The sequence below is a fragment of the Salmo salar genome, chromosome 11 (genome assembly GCF_965601325.2).
Source record: "Salmo salar chromosome 11, fSalSal1, whole genome shotgun sequence".
NCBI lineage: Eukaryota > Metazoa > Chordata > Actinopteri > Salmoniformes > Salmonidae > Salmo > Salmo salar.
The window spans coordinates 124,990,513-125,008,526 of record NC_138301.1 but is presented as its reverse complement, the minus strand read 5'-3'; the positions used below and the strand labels follow the sequence as shown (position 1 = coordinate 125,008,526).

The 18,014-nt window shown below is 48.3% G+C and overlaps 1 protein-coding gene across 1 annotated transcript in view; it reads left to right on the top strand.

Annotated features, from left to right (window-relative positions):
* Positions 1 to 622: 622 nt before the first annotated feature.
* fdxacb1 (ferredoxin-fold anticodon binding domain containing 1) overlaps positions 623 to 18,014 on the top strand; it is a 25,609-nt gene continuing 8,217 nt past the window's right edge. The window contains exons 1-5 of the mRNA XM_082957598.1: positions 623 to 821; positions 5,818 to 6,055; positions 6,757 to 6,913; positions 7,029 to 7,232; positions 8,617 to 8,962. Coding sequence (XP_082813724.1) covers positions 5,845 to 6,055; positions 6,757 to 6,913; positions 7,029 to 7,232; positions 8,617 to 8,962 — 918 coding nt within the window. The 5' untranslated portion in view covers positions 623 to 821; positions 5,818 to 5,844. The remainder of the gene's footprint in view (positions 822 to 5,817; positions 6,056 to 6,756; positions 6,914 to 7,028; positions 7,233 to 8,616; positions 8,963 to 18,014) is intronic.

Below are 18,014 nucleotides of genomic sequence, written 5' to 3'. Positions count from 1 at the left end.
GGTGGTATATAATAGCGGTATATAGATGGTGGTATATAATAGTGGTATATAGGTGGTGGTATATAATAGCGGTATATAGGTGGTGGTATATAATAGCGGTATATAGGTGGTGGTATATAATAGCGGTATATAGGTGGTGGTATATAATAGCGGTATATAGGTGGTGGTATATAATAGTGGTATATAGATGGTAGGTGGTGGTATATAATAGCGGTATATAGGTGGTGGTATATAATAGCGGTATATAGGTGGTGGTATATAATAGCGGTATATAGGTGGTGGTATATAATAGTGGTATATAGGTGGTGGTATATAATAGCGGTAAATAGATGTATATGTCCTTTCCCACTTCCTTTTTTATTTTTGAATCACAAAATGCAACCTGCCCGATCAGACACTGCTGCACAGCAGCTGTCATCATGCACAAATACATGTCCTAACGCCATGATACCAAAGAAAGACAAGGATTAGGCGCCATGATACCAAAGAAAGAGAAGGAGGGTTAGGTAACGGGTATTGTTAAGGTAAGGAGTTCATTTTAGGGTTTTCTGGTTATGGCCGTCCCAAGGAACCTTTATACCATTCGTTTTGTTTCCGTCCAGACTACTGTAAGTGTGACACCGATCACGTTTGTTTTGGTCTATTCTACTCGTGCCTACCGGCTCCACTGCTGATGACAAAATAACATACATCTTATGATCGATAATTAACCCGACTAGATGTTTCCCCTGCTGATTATTGTTCACGTTAAACCGGTTTGTATTCATGAGCGGCAGTGAGGCCAATAGGAACGGCACTGGTCAAATCTACCGGGAGGAAACGTGAGTTGCTTAGCAACATTATTCTATTACATACATTGGCGAGCTAGATCAATATCGAGTAGACAGACACAAGTTAGCGACTCTTCTTTCTGAAAGCCTCTTCTCGTGTATTGAGCTGTGGAATAACTAGCGGGGGACGTCCCTATAGTCTAAAAGAGGCTTCCTCATATTGGGAGAATCTCAATTGTATTTCCTTGATACCCCGTTTCGTCCCTCCTCTTCTCCTCTCAAAGCACATTGGAGCAGAAGATCTGAGCTTCCTGACTACTCCTTTAGATTTTGGTAAACCTGTAGATTCTGGTATTGTCTGATGTGGAAACAGTTTATTGTCTGATATGGAAACAGTGTATTGTCTGATGTGGAAACAGTGTGATGTCTGATATGGAAACAGTGTATTGTCTGATGTGGAAACAGTGTATGGTCTGATGTGGAAACAGTGTATTGTCTGATATGGAAACAGTGTGTTGTCTGATGTGGAAACAGTGTATTGTCTGATGTGGAAACAGTGTAATGTGGAAACAGTGTATTGTCTGATGTGGAAACAGTGTAATGTCTGATGTGGAAACAGTATATTGTCTGATGTGGAAACAGTGTTTTGTCTGATGTGGAAACAGTGTATTGTGGAAACAGTGTAATGGCTGATGTGGAAACAGTATATTGTCTGATGTGGAAACACTGTATTGTCTGATGTGGGAACAGTGTATGGTCTGATGTGGAAACAGTGTATTGTCTGATGTGGAAACAGTGTTTTGTCTGATGTGGAAACAGTGTATTGTCTGATGTGGAAACAGTGAATGTGGAAACAGTGTATTGTCTGATGTGGAAACAGTGTAATGTGGAAACAGTGTATTGTCTGATGTGGAAACAGTGTATTGTCTGATGTGGAAACAGTGTATTGTCTGATGTGGAAACAGTGTAATGTGGAAACAGTGTATTGTCTAATGTGGAAACAGTGTATTGTCTGATGTGGAAACAGTGTAATGTCTGATGTGGAAACAGTATTTTGTCTGATGTGGAAACAGTGTGTTGTGGAAACAGTGTGTTGGCTGATGTGGAAACAGTGTAATGGCTGATGTGGAAACAGTGTATTGTCTGATGTGGAAACAGTGTGTTATCTGATGTGGAAACAGTGTAATGTGGAAACAGTGTCTTGTCTGATGTGGAAACAGTGTAATGTGGAAACAGTGTATTGTCTGATGTGGAAACAGTGTAACGTTGAAACAGTGTATTGTCTGATGTGGAAACAGTGTATTGTCTGATGTGGAAACAGTGTAATGTGGAAACAGTGTATTGTCTGATGTGGAAACAGTGATTTGTCTGATGTGGAAACAGTGTATGTGGAAACAGTGTATTGTCTGATGTGGAAACAGTGTATTGTCTGATGTGGAAACAGTATAATGTCTGATGTGGAAACAGTGTATTGTCTGATGTGCAAACAGTGTATTGTGGAAACAGTGTATTGTCTGATGTGGAAACAGTTATTGTCTGATGTGGAAACAGTGTATTGTCTGATGTGGAAACACTGTAATGTGGAAACAGTATATTGTCTGATGTGGAAACAGAGTATTGTCCTGTGATTTACAGTACTGTAACATACCACATCCAAAGGGCCATTTTGAAACATCTATCAGCTTGAATCAACGACCTTTCAGTTACTGGCTCAACGCTACAGGTCACTATATATTATAGGGTAGCAGGTAGTCTAGTGGGTTAGAGTCTATAGATCACTATATATTATATGGTGGCAGGTAGTCTAGTGGGTTAGAGTCTGACTATAGATCACTATATATTATAGGGTGGCAGGTAGTCTAGTGGGTTAGAGTCTATAGATCACTATATATTATAGGGTGGCAGGTAGTCTAGTGGGTTAGAGTCTATAGATCACTATATATTATAGGGTAGCAGGTAGTCTAGTGGGTTAGAGTCTATAGATCACTATATATTATAGGGTGGCAGGTAGTCTAGTGGGTTAGAGTCTATAGATCACTATATATTATAGGGTGGCAGGTAGTCTAGTGGGTTAGAGTCTATAGATCACTATATATTATAGGGTAGCAGGTAGTCTAGTGGGTTAGAGTCTATAGATCACTATATATTATAGGGTGGCAGGTAGTCTAGTGGGTTAGAGTCTATAGATCACTATATATTATAGGGTGGCAGGTAGTCTAGTGGGTTAGAGTCTGACTATAGATCACTATATATTATAGGGTGGCAGGTAGTCTAGTGGGTTAGAGTCTATAGATCACTATATATTATAGGGTGGCAGGTAGTCTAGTGGGTTAGAGTCTATAGATCACTATATATTATAGGGTGGCAGGTAGTCTAGTGGGTTAGAGTCTATAGATCACTATATATTATAGGGTGGCAGGTAGTCTAGTGGGTTAGAGTCTGACTATAGATCACTATATATTATAGGGTAGCAGGTAGTCTAGTGGGTTAGAGTCTATAGATCACTATATATTATAGGGTGGCAGGTAGTCTAGTGGGTTAGAGTCTATAGATCACTATATATTATAGGGTAGCAGGTAGTCTAGTGGGTTAGAGTCTATAGATCACTATATATTATAGGGTGGCAGGTAGTCTAGTGGGTTAGAGTCTATAGATCACTATATATTATAGGGTGGCAGGTAGTCTAGTGGGTTAGAGTCTATAGATCACTATATATTATAGGGTGGCAGGTAGTCTAGTGGGTTAGAGTCTATAGATCACTATATATTATAGGGTGGCAGGTAGTCTAGTGGGTTAGAGTCTATAGATCACTATATATTATAGGGTGGCAGGTAGTCTAGTGGGTTAGAGTCTGACTATAGATCACTATATATTATAGGGTGGCAGGTAGTCTAGTGGGTTAGAGTCTATAGATCACTATATATTATAGGGTGGCAGGTAGTCTAGTGGGTTAGAGTCTGACTATAGATCACTATATATTATAGGGTAGCAGCTAGTCTAGTGGGTTAGAGTCTATAGATCACTATATATTATAGGGTGGCAGGTAGTCTAGTGGGTTAGAGTCTATAGATCACTAGATATTATAGGGTAGCAGGTAGTCTAGTGGGTTAGAGTCTATAGATCACTATATATTATAGGGTGGCAGGTAGTCTAGTGGGTTAGAGTCTATAGGTCACTATATATTATAGGGTAGCAGGTAGTCTAGTGGGTTAGAGTCTATAGATCACTATATATTATAGGGTGGCAGGTAGTCTAGTGGGTTAGAGTCTATAGATCACTATATATTATAGGGTGGCAGGTAGTCTAGTGGGTTAGAGTCTGACTATAGATCACTATATATTATAGGGTGGCAGGTAGTCTAGTGGGTTAGAGTCTATAGATCACTATATATTATAGGGTGGCAGGTAGTCTAGTGGGTTAGAGTCTATAGATCACTATATATTATAGGGTGGCAGGTAGTCTAGTGGGTTAGAGTCTGACTATAGATCACTATATATTATAGGGTGGCAGGTAGTCTAGTGGGTTAGAGTCTATAGATCACTATATATTATAGGGTGGCAGGTAGTCTAGTGGGTTAGAGTCTATAGATCACTATATATTATAGGGTGGCAGGTAGTCTAGTGGGTTAGAGTCTATAGATCACTATATATTATAGGGTAGCAGGTAGTCTAGTGGGTTAGAGTCTATAGGTCACTATATATTATAGGGTGGCAGGTAGTCTAGTGGGTTAGAGTCTATAGATCACTATATATTATAGGGTAGCAGGTAGTCTAGTGGGTTAGAGTCTATAGATCACTATATATTATAGGGTGGCAGGTAGTCTAGTGGGTTAGAGTCTATAGATCACTATATATTATAGGGTAGCAGGTAGTCTAGTGGGTTAGAGTCTATAGATCACTATATATTATAGGGTGGCAGGTAGTCTAGTGGGTTAGAGTCTATAGATCACTATATATTATAGGGTGGCAGGTAGTCTAGTGGGTTAGAGTCTATAGATCACTATATATTATAGGGTGGCAGGTAGTCTAGTGGGTTAGAGTCTATAGATCACTATATATTATAGGGTGGCAGGTAGTCTAGTGGGTTAGAGTCTATAGATCACTATATATTATAGGGTGGCAGGTAGTCTAGTGGGTTAGAGTCTATAGATCACTATATATTATAGGGTGGCAGGTAGTCTAGTGGGTTAGAGTCTATAGATCACTATATATTATAGGGTGGCAGGTAGTCTAGTGGGTTAGAGTCTATAGATCACTATATATTATAGGGTAGCAGGTAGTCTAGTGGGTTAGAGTCTATAGATCACTATATATTATAGGGTGGCAGGTAGTCTAGTGGGTTAGAGTCTATAGATCACTATATATTATAGGGTAGCAGGTAGTCTAGTTGGTTAGAGTCTATAGATCACTATATATTATAGGGTGGCAGGTAGTCTAGTGGGTTAGAGTCTATAGATCACTATATATTATAGGGTGGCAGGTAGTCTAGTGGGTTAGAGTCTATAGATCACTATATATTATAGGGTGGCAGGTAGTCTAGTGGGTTAGAGTCTATAGGTCACTATATATTATAGGGTAGCAGGTAGTCTAGTGGGTTAGAGTCTATAGATCACTATATATTATAGGGTGGCAGGTAGTCTAGTGGGTTAGAGTCTATAGGTCACTATATATTATAGGGTAGCAGGTAGTCTAGTGGGTTAGAGTCTATAGATCACTATATATTATAGGGTGGCAGGTAGTCTAGTGGGTTAGAGTCTATAGATCACTATATATTATAGGGTGGCAGGTAGTCTAGTGGGTTAGAGTCTATAGATCACTATATATTATAGGGTAGCAGGTAGTCTAGTGGGTTAGAGTCTATAGATCACTATATATTATAGGGTGGCAGGTAGTCTAGTGGGTTAGAGTCTATAGATCACTATATATTATAGGGTAGCAGGTAGTCTAGTGGGTTAGAGTCTATAGATCACTATATATTATAGGGTGGCAGGTAGTCTAGTGGGTTAGAGTCTGACTGTAATAAAGTAAATATTCTCTGTTCTTTTCAGGTTCTGTCCGTCCGTCGGTGCAGAGTGATGACATCATCAGAAGGTGGGGATGCGGTGCTTCTGGTTGGAGAGGGGAACTTCTCGTTCTCTGCCGCTCTGAGCCGGATCGTCGCCATGGAGACCGATGACCTAGCCGGTGGGAGGGGTTTGAGGATCACAGCCACCTGTCTCCAGACCAAAGAGGAGGCACTACGACACCACGGCTCCGCCCACAACATACACACAATCACACACTCAGGTAGCTCCGCCCACACAATCACACACTCAGGTAGCTCCGCCCACACAATCACACACTCAGGTAGCTCCGCCCACAAAATACACACAATCAGGTAGCTCCTTCCACAACATTCACACACTCAGGTAGCTCCGCCCACAAAATACACACAATCAGGTAGCTCCGCCCACAACATTCACACACTCCGGTAGCTCCGCCCACAACATTCACACACTCCGGTAGCTCCGCCCACAACATTCACACACTCCGGTAGCTCCGCCCACAACATTCACACACTCCGGTAGCTCCGCCCACAACATTCACACACTCCTGTAGCTCCGCCCACAACATTCACACACTCCGGTAGCTCCGCCCACAACATTCACACACTCCGGTAGCTCCGCCCACAACATTCACACACTCCAGTTAGAGACGGGCTGGCTGGGTTCTAATCTGTTTTGTGTCTGAATGCACAATGTGATGTGCTTATGTACTGTTGGTCTAACGTGTGTGTGTGTGTCTGTGTGTGTCTGTGTGTGTGTGTGTGTGTGTGTGTGTCTCTGTGTCTGTGTGTGTGTGTGTGTGTGTGTCTCTGTGTGTGTGTGTGTGTGTGTGTGTCTGTGTGTGTCTGTGTGTGTGTGTGTGTGTGTGTGTGTGTCTCTGTGTGTGTGTGTGTCTGTGTGTGTGTGTGTGTGTGTGTGTGTGTCTCTGTGTGTGTGTGTCAGGTGGGGAGGTGCTGTTTGAGGTGGATTGTACTCGTCTGTCAGAGTGTGTGTGTCTGCGTGGTCGACAGTTTGACCGCGTCATCTTTAACTTCCCTCACTGCGGTCGGAAGAGTGGCGTGAGGAAGAACAGGCTGCTGCTCAAACACTTCTTCCTCAGGTGAGACACACACACACACACACACACACACACACACACACACACACACACACACACACACACACAGAACACTGTTGAATCTCATCTCACCTCTAAGTGTGTGTGTGGTGTGTAGCTGTGTGGGGGTGCTGAAGGAGGAAGGGGAGGTGCTTGTGTCTCTGTGCAACGGGCAGGGCGGGACTCCAGCTGACCGACCAATGAGAGAGTGGCACAACAGCTGGCAGGTGGTCGCCATGGCAGCAGAGGCAGGGCTCATCCTGAACGAGGTCCGCCCCTTCGACGGCGAGAAACCTGACGGTTACCAATCCACCGGGTACAGGTGAGCCCTTTACCGGCCTAAAGGCCCACAGAGCAGATACCCAGCCTAAAGGCCCACAGAGCAGATACCCGGCCTAAAGGCCCACAGAGCAGATACCCGGCCTAAAGGCCCACAGAGCAGATACCCAGCCTAAAGGCCCACAGAGCAGATACCCAGCCTAAAGGCCCACAGAGCAGATACCCGGGCTAAAAGTCCACAGAGCAGATACCCGGCCTAAAGGCTCACAGAGCAGATACCCGGCCTAAAGGCCCACAGAGCAGATACCCGGCCTAAAGGCCCACAGAGCAGATACCCGGCCTAAAGGCCCACAGAGCAGATACCCGGCCTAAAGGCCCACAGAGCAGATACCCAGCCTAAAGGCCCACAGAGCAGATACCCGGGATAAAAGTCCACAGAGCAGATACCCAGCCTAAAGGCCCACAGAGCAGATACCTGGGCTAAAGGCCCACAAAGCAGATACCCGGGCTAAAGGCCCACAGAGCAGATACCCGGGCTAAAAGTCCACAGAGCAGATACCCGGGCTAAAGGCCCACAGAGCAGATACCCGGCCTAAAGGCCCACAGAGCAGATACCCAGCCTAAAGGCCCACAGAGCAGATACCCGGCCTAAAGGCCCACAGAGCAGATACCCAGCCTAAAGGCCCACAGAGCAGATACCCGGCCTAAAGGCCCACAGAGCAGATACCCGGCCTAAAGGCCCACAGAGCAGATACCCGGCCTAAAGGCTCACAGAGCAGATACCCGGGCTAAAGGCCCACAGAGCAGATACCCGGCCTAAAGGCTCACAGAGCAGATACCCGGCCTAAAGGCCCACAGAGCAGATACCCGGCCTAAAGGCCCACAGAGCAGATACCCGGGCTAAAAGCACACAGAGCAGATACCCGGCCTAAAGGCCCACAGAGCAGATACCCGGGATAAAAGTCCACAGAGCAGATACCCGGGCTAAAGGCCCACAGAGCAGATACCCGGGCTAAAAGTCCACAGAGCAGATACCCGGGCTAAAAGTCCACAGAGCAGATACCCGGGCTAAAGGCCCACAGAGCAGATACCCGGGCTAAAGGCCCACAGAGCAGATACCCGGGCTAAAGGCCCACAGAGCAGATACCCGGCCTAAAGGCCCACAGAGCAGATACCCGGGCTAAAGGCCCACAGAGCAGATACCCGGGCTAAAAGTCCACAGAGCAGATACCCGGCCTAAAGGCCCACAGAGCAGATACCCGGCCTAAAAGCAGAAGTCGATGCAGCAGCAAACATCCCTCACTGGTTGTTAAAGAACCATTCTGGGGTTCAGTACAAACCTTCAGCCATCGTAGTAAACATTGACCTGAGGTGAAGGCGTCCGAGAGGAAGGGTTTGGTTGACTGTGTGTTTGTGTGTGTTGTCAGGAGCCAGGATAAGTGTTTCCATGCAGAGCAGGGCGTGACTCATGTCTTCAGTCGTAGCGTGGCCTGCAGCGCCCCCCAGAGGAAGCACATGGAGCAGCACGTTCTGGGAGGACAAACACTGGCCTACCACATACCTGCTGAACTATCACATTACATACACAGGTACACACACACACACACACCACACACACACACACACACACTGGCCTACCACATACCTGCTGAACTATCACATTACATACACAGGTACACACACACACACACACACACACACACACACACACACACACACACACTGGCCTACCACATACCTGCTGAACTATCACATTACATACACAGGTACACACACACAAAACACACACACACACACACACACCTGCTGAACTATCACATTACATACACAGGTACACACACACAAACACACACACACACACACACACACACACACACACACACACACACACACACACACACACACACACTGGCCTACCACATACCTGCTGAACTATCACATTACATACACAGGTGCACACACACACACACACACACACACTGGCCTACCACATACCTGCTGAACTATCACATTACATACACAGGTACACACACACACACACACACACAAACACACACACACACACACACACACACATACTGGCCTACCACATACCTGCTGAACTATCACATTACATACACAGGTACACACACACACACACACCACACACACACACACACACACACACACACACACACACACACACACACTGGCCTACCACATACCTGCTGAACTATCACATTACATACACAGGTACACACACACAAACACACACACACACACACACACACACACACACACACACACACACACACACACACACACACACACACACACACTGGCCTACCACATACCTGCTGAACTATCACATTACATACACAGGTATACACACACACACACACACACACACACACACACACACTGGCCTACCACATACCTGCTGAACTATCACATTACATACACAGGTATACACACACACACACACACACACACACACACACACCACACACACACACTCTGGCCTACCACATACCTGCTGAACTATCACATTTAAAATTCCCAAATGCAGGACAACAGGATGATTTTGCGGGACATTTTAACCTGAATAAAAACAGATCAATATCATTATGGTTCCCCACACATCAAGTTAGTTAATACCTCATTTCAAAAATAGGCCATGGCATCGTCACTGTCCATCGTGAATGCTAATTCTTCACCTGTTTTCCAGGGATATATCCCAACTGTGTCTGCATGCCAGTCATTTTCAATCCAACTTTCACATGTTCAGGCTAGCCTATCCACTGGCAACATTTTGTTTTAAAGAGCTGAAGCGAGGCACATTGTTTTCCTTCATATGAAATCACCACCTAGTGGTCATTGAAATGCATTGGGAGCTAATTTAAATATTGTTGTAGTACAAAAAGTAGAAATGCTATCAGAAATAATTTCTCCAGCGTTCTAAGTTGGGCCCTCCTGTATGCGTTTTAAAAGCTGTTTTCATGTTAATAGCTTAAAATGTTTCAACTTTAAATAGTTTAAGCTGCAAATAGTCTGGGTAGCCATTTGATTAGATGTTCAGGAGTCTTATGGTTTGGGGGTAGAAGCTGTTTAGAAGCCTCTTGGACCTAGACTTGGCGCTCTGGTACTGCTTGCTGTGCGGTAGCAGAGAGAACAGTCTATGACTAGGGTGGCTGGAGTCTTTGACTATTTTTAGGGCCTTCCTCTGACACCGCCTGGTATAGAGGTCCTGGATGGCAGGAAGCTTGGCCCCAGTGATATACTGGGCCGTTCGCACTACCCTCTGTAGCGCCTTGCGGTCGTAGGCCGAGCAGTTGCCATACCAGGAAGTGATGCAACCCGTCAGTTGTCAAATAATAATAATAACAACATGGTAATTTTCCATGAAGAAAAATTGTGACTTGCTTCAGCTCTTTAAAGTACTTTTTCAGTGTATTTGTACTATTAAGGATCCCCCATTAGTTCCTGCCAAGGCTGCAGCTACTCTTCCAGGAACAAGTAGGAATCCATAATAAACCCCAGGAAGAGTAGCTGCTGTCTTGACAGGAACTAATGGGGATCCATAATAAACCCCAGGAAGAGTAGCTGCTGTCTTGGCAGGAACTAATGGGGATCCATAATAAACCCCAGGAAGAGTAGCTGCTGTCTTGACAGGAACTAATGGGGATCCATAATAAACCCCAGGAAGAGTAGCTGCTGTCTTGGCAGGAACTAATGGGGATCCATAATAAACCCCAGGAAGAGTAGCTGCTGCCTTGGCAGGAACTAATGGGGATCCATAATAAACCCCAGGAAGAGTAGCTGCTGCCTTGACAGGAACTAATGGGGATCCATAATAAACCCCAGGAAGAGTAGCTGCTGCCTTGGCAGGAACTAATGGGGATCCATAATAAACCCCAGGAAGAGTAGCTGCTGTCTTGACAGGAACTAATGGGGATCCATAATAAACCCCAGGAAGAGTAGCTGCTGCCTTGGCAGGAACTAATGGGGATCCATAATAAACCCCAGGAAGAGTAGCTGCTGTCTTGGCAGGAACTAATGGGGATCCATAATAAACCCCAGGAAGAGTAGCTGCTGTCTTGACAGGAACTAATGGGGATCCATAATAAACCCCAGGAAGAGTAGCTGCTGTCTTGGCAGGAACTAATGGGGATCCATAATAAACCCCAGGAAGAGTAGCTGCTGCCTTGGCAGGAACTAATGGGGATCCATAATAAACCCCAGGAAGAGTAGCTGCTGCCTTGACAGGAACTAATGGGGATCCATAATAAACCCCAGGAAGAGTAGCTGCTGCCTTGGCAGGAACTAATGGGGATCCATAATAAACCCCAGGAAGAGTAGCTGCTGCCTTGGCAGGAACTAACGGGGATCCATAATAAACCCCAGGAAGAGTAGCTGCTGCCTTGGCAGGAACTAATGGGGATCCTTAATAAACCCCAGGAAGAGTAGCTGCTGCCTTGACAGGAACTAATGGGGATCCATAATAAACCCCAGGAAGAGTAGCTGCTGTCTTGGCAGGAACTAATGGGGATCCATAATAAACCCCAGGAAGAGTAGCTGCTGCCTTGGCAGGAACTAATGGGGATCCATAATAAACCCCAGGAAGAGTAGCTGCTGCCTTGACAGGAACTAATGGGGATCCATAATAAACCCCAGGAAGAGTAGCTGCTGCCTTGGCAGGAACTAATGGGGATCCATAATAAACCCCAGGAAGAGTAGCTGCTGTCTTGACAGGAACTAATGGGGATCCATAATAAACCCCAGGAAGAGTAGCTGCTGCCTTGGCAGGAACTAATGGGGATCCATAATAAACCCCAGGAAGAGTAGCTGCTGTCTTGGCAGGAACTAATGGGGATCCATAATAAACCCCAGGAAGAGTAGCTGCTGTCTTGACAGGAACTAATGGGGATCCATAATAAACCCCAGGAAGAGTAGCTGCTGTCTTGGCAGGAACTAATGGGGATCCATAATAAACCCCAGGAAGAGTAGCTGCTGCCTTGGCAGGAACTAATGGGGATCCATAATAAACCCCAGGAAGAGTAGCTGCTGCCTTGACAGGAACTAATGGGGATCCATAATAAACCCCAGGAAGAGTAGCTGCTGCCTTGGCAGGAACTAATGGGGATCCATAATAAACCCCAGGAAGAGTAGCTGCTGCCTTGGCAGGAACTAACGGGGATCCATAATAAACCCCAGGAAGAGTAGCTGCTGCCTTGGCAGGAACTAATGGGGATCCTTAATAAACCCCAGGAAGAGTAGCTGCTGCCTTGGCAGGAACTAATGGGGATCCATAATAAACCCCAGGAAGAGTAGCTGCTGCCTTGGCAGGAACTAATGGGGATCCGTAATAAACCCCAGGAAGAGTAGCTGCTGCCTTGGCAGGAACTAATGGGGATCCGTAATAAACCCCAGGAAGAGTAGCTGCTGCCTTGGCAGGAACTAATGGGGATCCGTAATAAACCCCAGGAAGAGTAGCTGCTGCCTTGGCAGGAACTAATGGGGATCCGTAATAAACCCCAGGAAGAGTAGCTGCTGCCTTGGCAGGAACTAATGGGGATCCATAATAAACCCCAGGAAGAGTAGCTGCTGCCTTGGCAGGAACTAATGGGGATCCATAATAAACCCCAGGTAGAGTAGCTGCTGCCTTGGCAGGAACTAACGGGGATCCATAATAAACCCCAGGAAGAGTAGCTGCTGCCTTGGCAGGAACTAATGGGGATCCATAATAAACCCCAGGAAGAGTAGCTGCTGCCTTGGCAGGAACTAATGGGGATCCATAATAAACCCCAGGAAGAGTAGCTGCTGCCTTGGCAGGAACTAACGGGGATCCATAATAAACCCCAGGAAGAGTAGCTGCTGCCTTGACAGGAACTAATGGGGATCCATAATACACCCCAGGAAGAGTAGCTGCTGTCTTGACAGGAACTAATGGGGATCCATAATAAACCCCAGGAAGAGTAGCTGCTGCCTTGGCAGGAACTAATGGGGATCCTTAATAAACCCCAGGAAGAGTAGCTGCTGCCTTGGCAGGAACTAATGGGGATCCATAATAAACCCCAGGAAGAGTAGCTGCTGCCTTGGCAGGAACTAATGGGGATCCATAATAAACCCCAGGAAGAGTAGCTACCTTGGCAGGAACTAATGGGGATCCATAATAAACCCCAGGTAGAGTAGCTGCTGCCTTGGCAGGAACTAATGGGGATCCATAATAAACCCCAGGAAGAGTAGCTGCTGCCTTGGCGGGAACTAATGGGGATCCATAATAAACCCCAGGAAGAGTAGCTGCTGCCTTGGCAGGAACTAATGGGGATCCATAATAAACCCCAGGAAGAGTAGCTGCTGCCTTGGCAGGAACTAATGGGGATCCATAATAAACCCCAGGAAGAGTAGCTGCTGCCTTGGCAGGAACTAATGGGGATCCGTAATAAACCCCAGGAAGAGTAGCTGCTGCCTTGGCAGGAACTAATGGGGATCCGTAATAAACCCCAGGAAGAGTAGCTGCTGCCTTGGCAGGAACTAATGGGGATCCGTAATAAACCCCAGGAAGAGTAGCTGCTGCCTTGGCAGGAACTAATGGGGATCCATAATAAACCCCAGGAAGAGTAGCTGCTGCCTTGGCAGGAACTAATGGGGATCCATAATAAACCCCAGGAAGAGTAGCTGCTGCCTTGGCAGGAACTAATGGGGATCCAATAAACCCCAGGAAGAGTAGCTGCTCCCTTGGCAGGAACTAATGGGGATCCATAATAAACCCCAGGAAGAGTAGCTGCTGCCTTGGCAGGAACTAATGGGGATCCATAATAAACCCCAGGAAGAGTAGCTGCTGCCTTGGCAGGAACTAATGGGGATCCATAATAAACCCCAGGAAGAGTAGCTGCTGCCTTGGCAGGAACTAATGGGGATCCATAATAAACCCCAGGAAGAGTAGCTGCTGCCTTGGCAGGAACTAATGGGGATCCATAATAAACCCCAGGAAGAGTAGCTGCTGCCTTGGCAGGAACTAATGGGGATCCAATAAACCCCAGGAAGAGTAGCTGCTCCCTTGGCAGGAACTAATGGGGATCCATAATAAACCCCAGGAAGAGTAGCTGCTGCCTTGGCAGGAACTAATGGGGATCCATAATAAACCCCAGGAAGAGTAGCTGCTGCCTTGGCAGGAACTAATGGGGATCCATAATAAACCCCAGGAAGAGTAGCTGCTGCCTTGGCAGGAACTAATGGGGATCCATAATAAACCCAAGGAAGAGTAGCTGATGCCTTGGCAGGAACTAATGGGGATCCATAATAAACCCCAGGAAGAGTAGCTGCTGCCTTGGCAGGAACTAATGGGGATCCATAATAAACCCCAGGAAGAGTAGCTGCTGCCTTGGCAGGAACTAATGGGGATCCATAATAAACCCCAGGAAGAGTAGCTGATGCCTTGGCAGGAACTAATGGGGATCCATAATAAAAACAAATACAAACAACAATTATTTTTAATTTAACTAGGCAGGTCAGTTAAGGTCAGGTCAGTTAACCACTAGGCTACCTGCCGCCCCAAATAATCAAGGGTCAAAACTACCATACATTGAACATTAACAATAAGCATAGAGGACAGGTTGGTTGGTCTGTCAGACACTGTCCCTCATCTTATGGCAGGCAGCAATGTAGTGCCCTGCCAACCCACAGCTCTCTGCTTCCTCCCCCAACAGGGAATGTAGTGCGCTGCCAACCCACAGCTCTCTGCTTCCTCCTCCAACAGGGAATGTAGTGCGCTGCCAACCCACAGCTCTCTGCTTCCTCCCCCAACAGGGAATGTAGTGCCCTGCCAACCCACAGCTCTCTGCTTCCTCCCCCAACAGGGAATGTAGTGCGCTGCCAACCCACAGCTCTCTGCTTCCTCCTCCAACAGGGAATGTAGTGCGCTGCCAACCCACAGCTCTCTGCTTCCTCCCCCAACAGGGAATGTAGTGCTGTCAACCCACAGCTCTCTGCTTCCTCCCCCAACAGGGAATGTAGTGCGCTGCCAACCCACAGCTCTCTGCTTCCTCCTCCAACAGGGAATGTAGTGCGCTGCCAACCCACAGCTCTCTGCTTCCTCCTCCAACAGGGAATGTAGTGCTGCCAACCCACAGCTCTCTGCTTCCTCCTCCATCAGGGAATGTAGTGCCCTGCCAACCCACAGCTCTCTGCTTCCTCCCCCAACAGGGAATGTAGTGCCCTGCCAACCCACAGCTCTCTGCTTCCTCCCCCAACAGGGAATGTAGTGCCCTGCCAACCCACAGCTCTCTGCTTCCTCCCCCAACAGGGAATGTAGTGCGCTGCCAACCCACAGCTCTCTGCTTCCTCCCCCAACAGGGAATGTAGTGCCCTGCCAACCCACAGCTCTATGCTTCCTCCCCCATCAGGGAATGTAGTGCCCTGCCAACCCACAGCTCTGCTTCCTCCTCCAACAGGGAATGTAGTGCTGCCAACCCACAGCTCTCTGCTTCCTCCCCCAACAGGGAATGTAGTGCCCTGCCAACCCACAGCTCTCTGCTTCCTCCTCCAACAGGGAATGTAGTGCCCTGCCAACCCACAGCTCTCTGCTTCCTCCCCCAACAGGGAATGTAGTGCTGCCAACCCACAGCTCTCTGCTTCCTCCCCCAACAGGGAATGTAGTGCCCTGCCAACCCACAGCTCTCTGCTTCCTCCTCCAACAGGGAATGTAGTGCTGCCAACCCACAGCTCTCTGCTTCCTCCTCCATCAGGGAATGTAGTGCCCTGCCAACCCACAGCTCTCTGCTTCCTCCCCCAACAGGGAATGTAGTGCCCTGCCAACCCACAGCTCTATGCTTCCTCCCCCAACAGGGAATGCGCTGCCAACCCACAGCTCTCTGCTTCCTCCCCCAACAGGGAATGTAGTGCCCTGCCAACCCACAGCTCTCTGCTTCCTCCTCCATCAGGGAATGTAGTGCTGCCAACCCACAGCTCTCTGCTTCCTCCCCCAACAGGGAATGTAGTGCCCTGCCAACCCACAGCTCTCTGCTTCCTCCCCCAACAGGGAATGTAGTGCCCTGCCAACCCACAGCTCTCTGCTTCCTCCTCCAACAGGGAATGTAGTGCTGCCAACCCACAGCTCTCTGCTTCCTCCCCCAACAGGGAATGTAGTGCCCTGCCAACCCACAGCTCTCTGCTTCCTCCCCCATCAGGGAATGTAGTGCCCTGCCAACCCACAGCTCTCTGCTTCCTCCCCCAACAGGGAATGTAGTGCCCTGCCAACCCACAGCTCTCTGCTTCCTCCCCCAACAGGGAATGTAGTGCGCTGCCAACCCACAGCTCTCTGCTTCCTCCCCCAACAGGGAATGTAGTGCTGCCAACCCACAGCTCTCTGCTTCCTCCCCCAACAGGGAATGTAGTGCCCTGCCAACCCACAGCTCTCTGCTTCCTCCCCCAACAGGGAATGTAGTGCCCTGCCAACCCACAGCTCTCTGCTTCCTCCTCCATCAGGGAATGTAGTGCCCTGCCAACCCACAGCTCTCTGCTTCCTCCCCCAACAGGGAATGTAGTGCCCTGCCAACCCACAGCTCTCTGCTTCCTCCCCCAACAGGGAATGTAGTGCCCTGCCAACCCACAGCTCTCTGCTTCCTCCCCCAACAGGGAATGTAGTGCCCTGCCAACCCACAGCTCTCTGCTTCCTCCTCCAACAGGGAATGTAGTGCCCTGCCAACCCACAGCTCTCTGCTTCCTCCCCCAACAGGGAATGTAGTGCGCTGCCAACCCACAGCTCTCTGCTTCCTCCCCCAACAGGGAATGTAGTGCTGCCAACCCACAGCTCTCTGCTTCCTCCCCCATCAGGGAATGTAGTGCCCTGCCAACCCACAGCTCTATGCTTCCTCCCCCAACAGGGAATGTAGTGCTGCCAACCCACAGCTCTCTGCTTCCTCCTCCAACAGGGAATGTAGTGCTGTCAACCCACAGCTCTCTGCTTCCTCCTCCAACAGGGAATGTAGTGCTGCCAACCCACAGCTCTCTGCTTCCTCCCCCATCAGGGAATGTAGTGCCCTGCCAACCCACAGCTCTCTGCTTCCTCCCCCAACAGGGAATGTAGTGCCCTGCCAACCCACAGCTCTCTGCTTCCTCCTCCAACAGGGAATGTAGTGCGCTGCCAACCCACAGCTCTCTGCTTCCTCCCCCAACAGGGAATGTAGTGCCCTGCCAACCCACAGCTCTATGCTTCCTCCCCCAACAGGGAATGCGCTGCCAACCCACAGCTCTCTGCTTCCTCCCCCAACAGGGAATGTAGTGCCCTGCCAACCCACAGCTCTCTGCTTCCTCCTCCATCAGGGAATGTAGTGCTGCCAACCCACAGCTCTCTGCTTCCTCCCCCAACAGGGAATGTAGTGCCCTGCCAACCCACAGCTCTCTGCTTCCTCCCCCAACAGGGAATGTAGTGCCCTGCCAACCCACAGCTCTCTGCTTCCTCCTCCAACAGGGAATGTAGTGCTGCCAACCCACAGCTCTCTGCTTCCTCCTCCATCAGGGAATGTAGTGCCCTGCCAACCCACAGCTCTCTGCTTCCTCCCCCAACAGGGAATGTAGTGCCCTGCCAACCCACAGCTCTCTGCTTCCTCCCCCAACAGGGAATGTAGTGCCCTGCCAACCCACAGCTCTCTGCTTCCTCCCCCAACAGGGAATGTAGTGCCCTGCCAACCCACAGCTCTCTGCTTCCTCCCCCAACAGGGAATGTAGTGCGCTGCCAACCCACAGCTCTCTGCTTCCTCCCCCAACAGGGAATGTAGTGCCCTGCCAACCCACAGCTCTATGCTTCCTCCCCCATCAGGGAATGTAGTGCCCTGCCAACCCACAG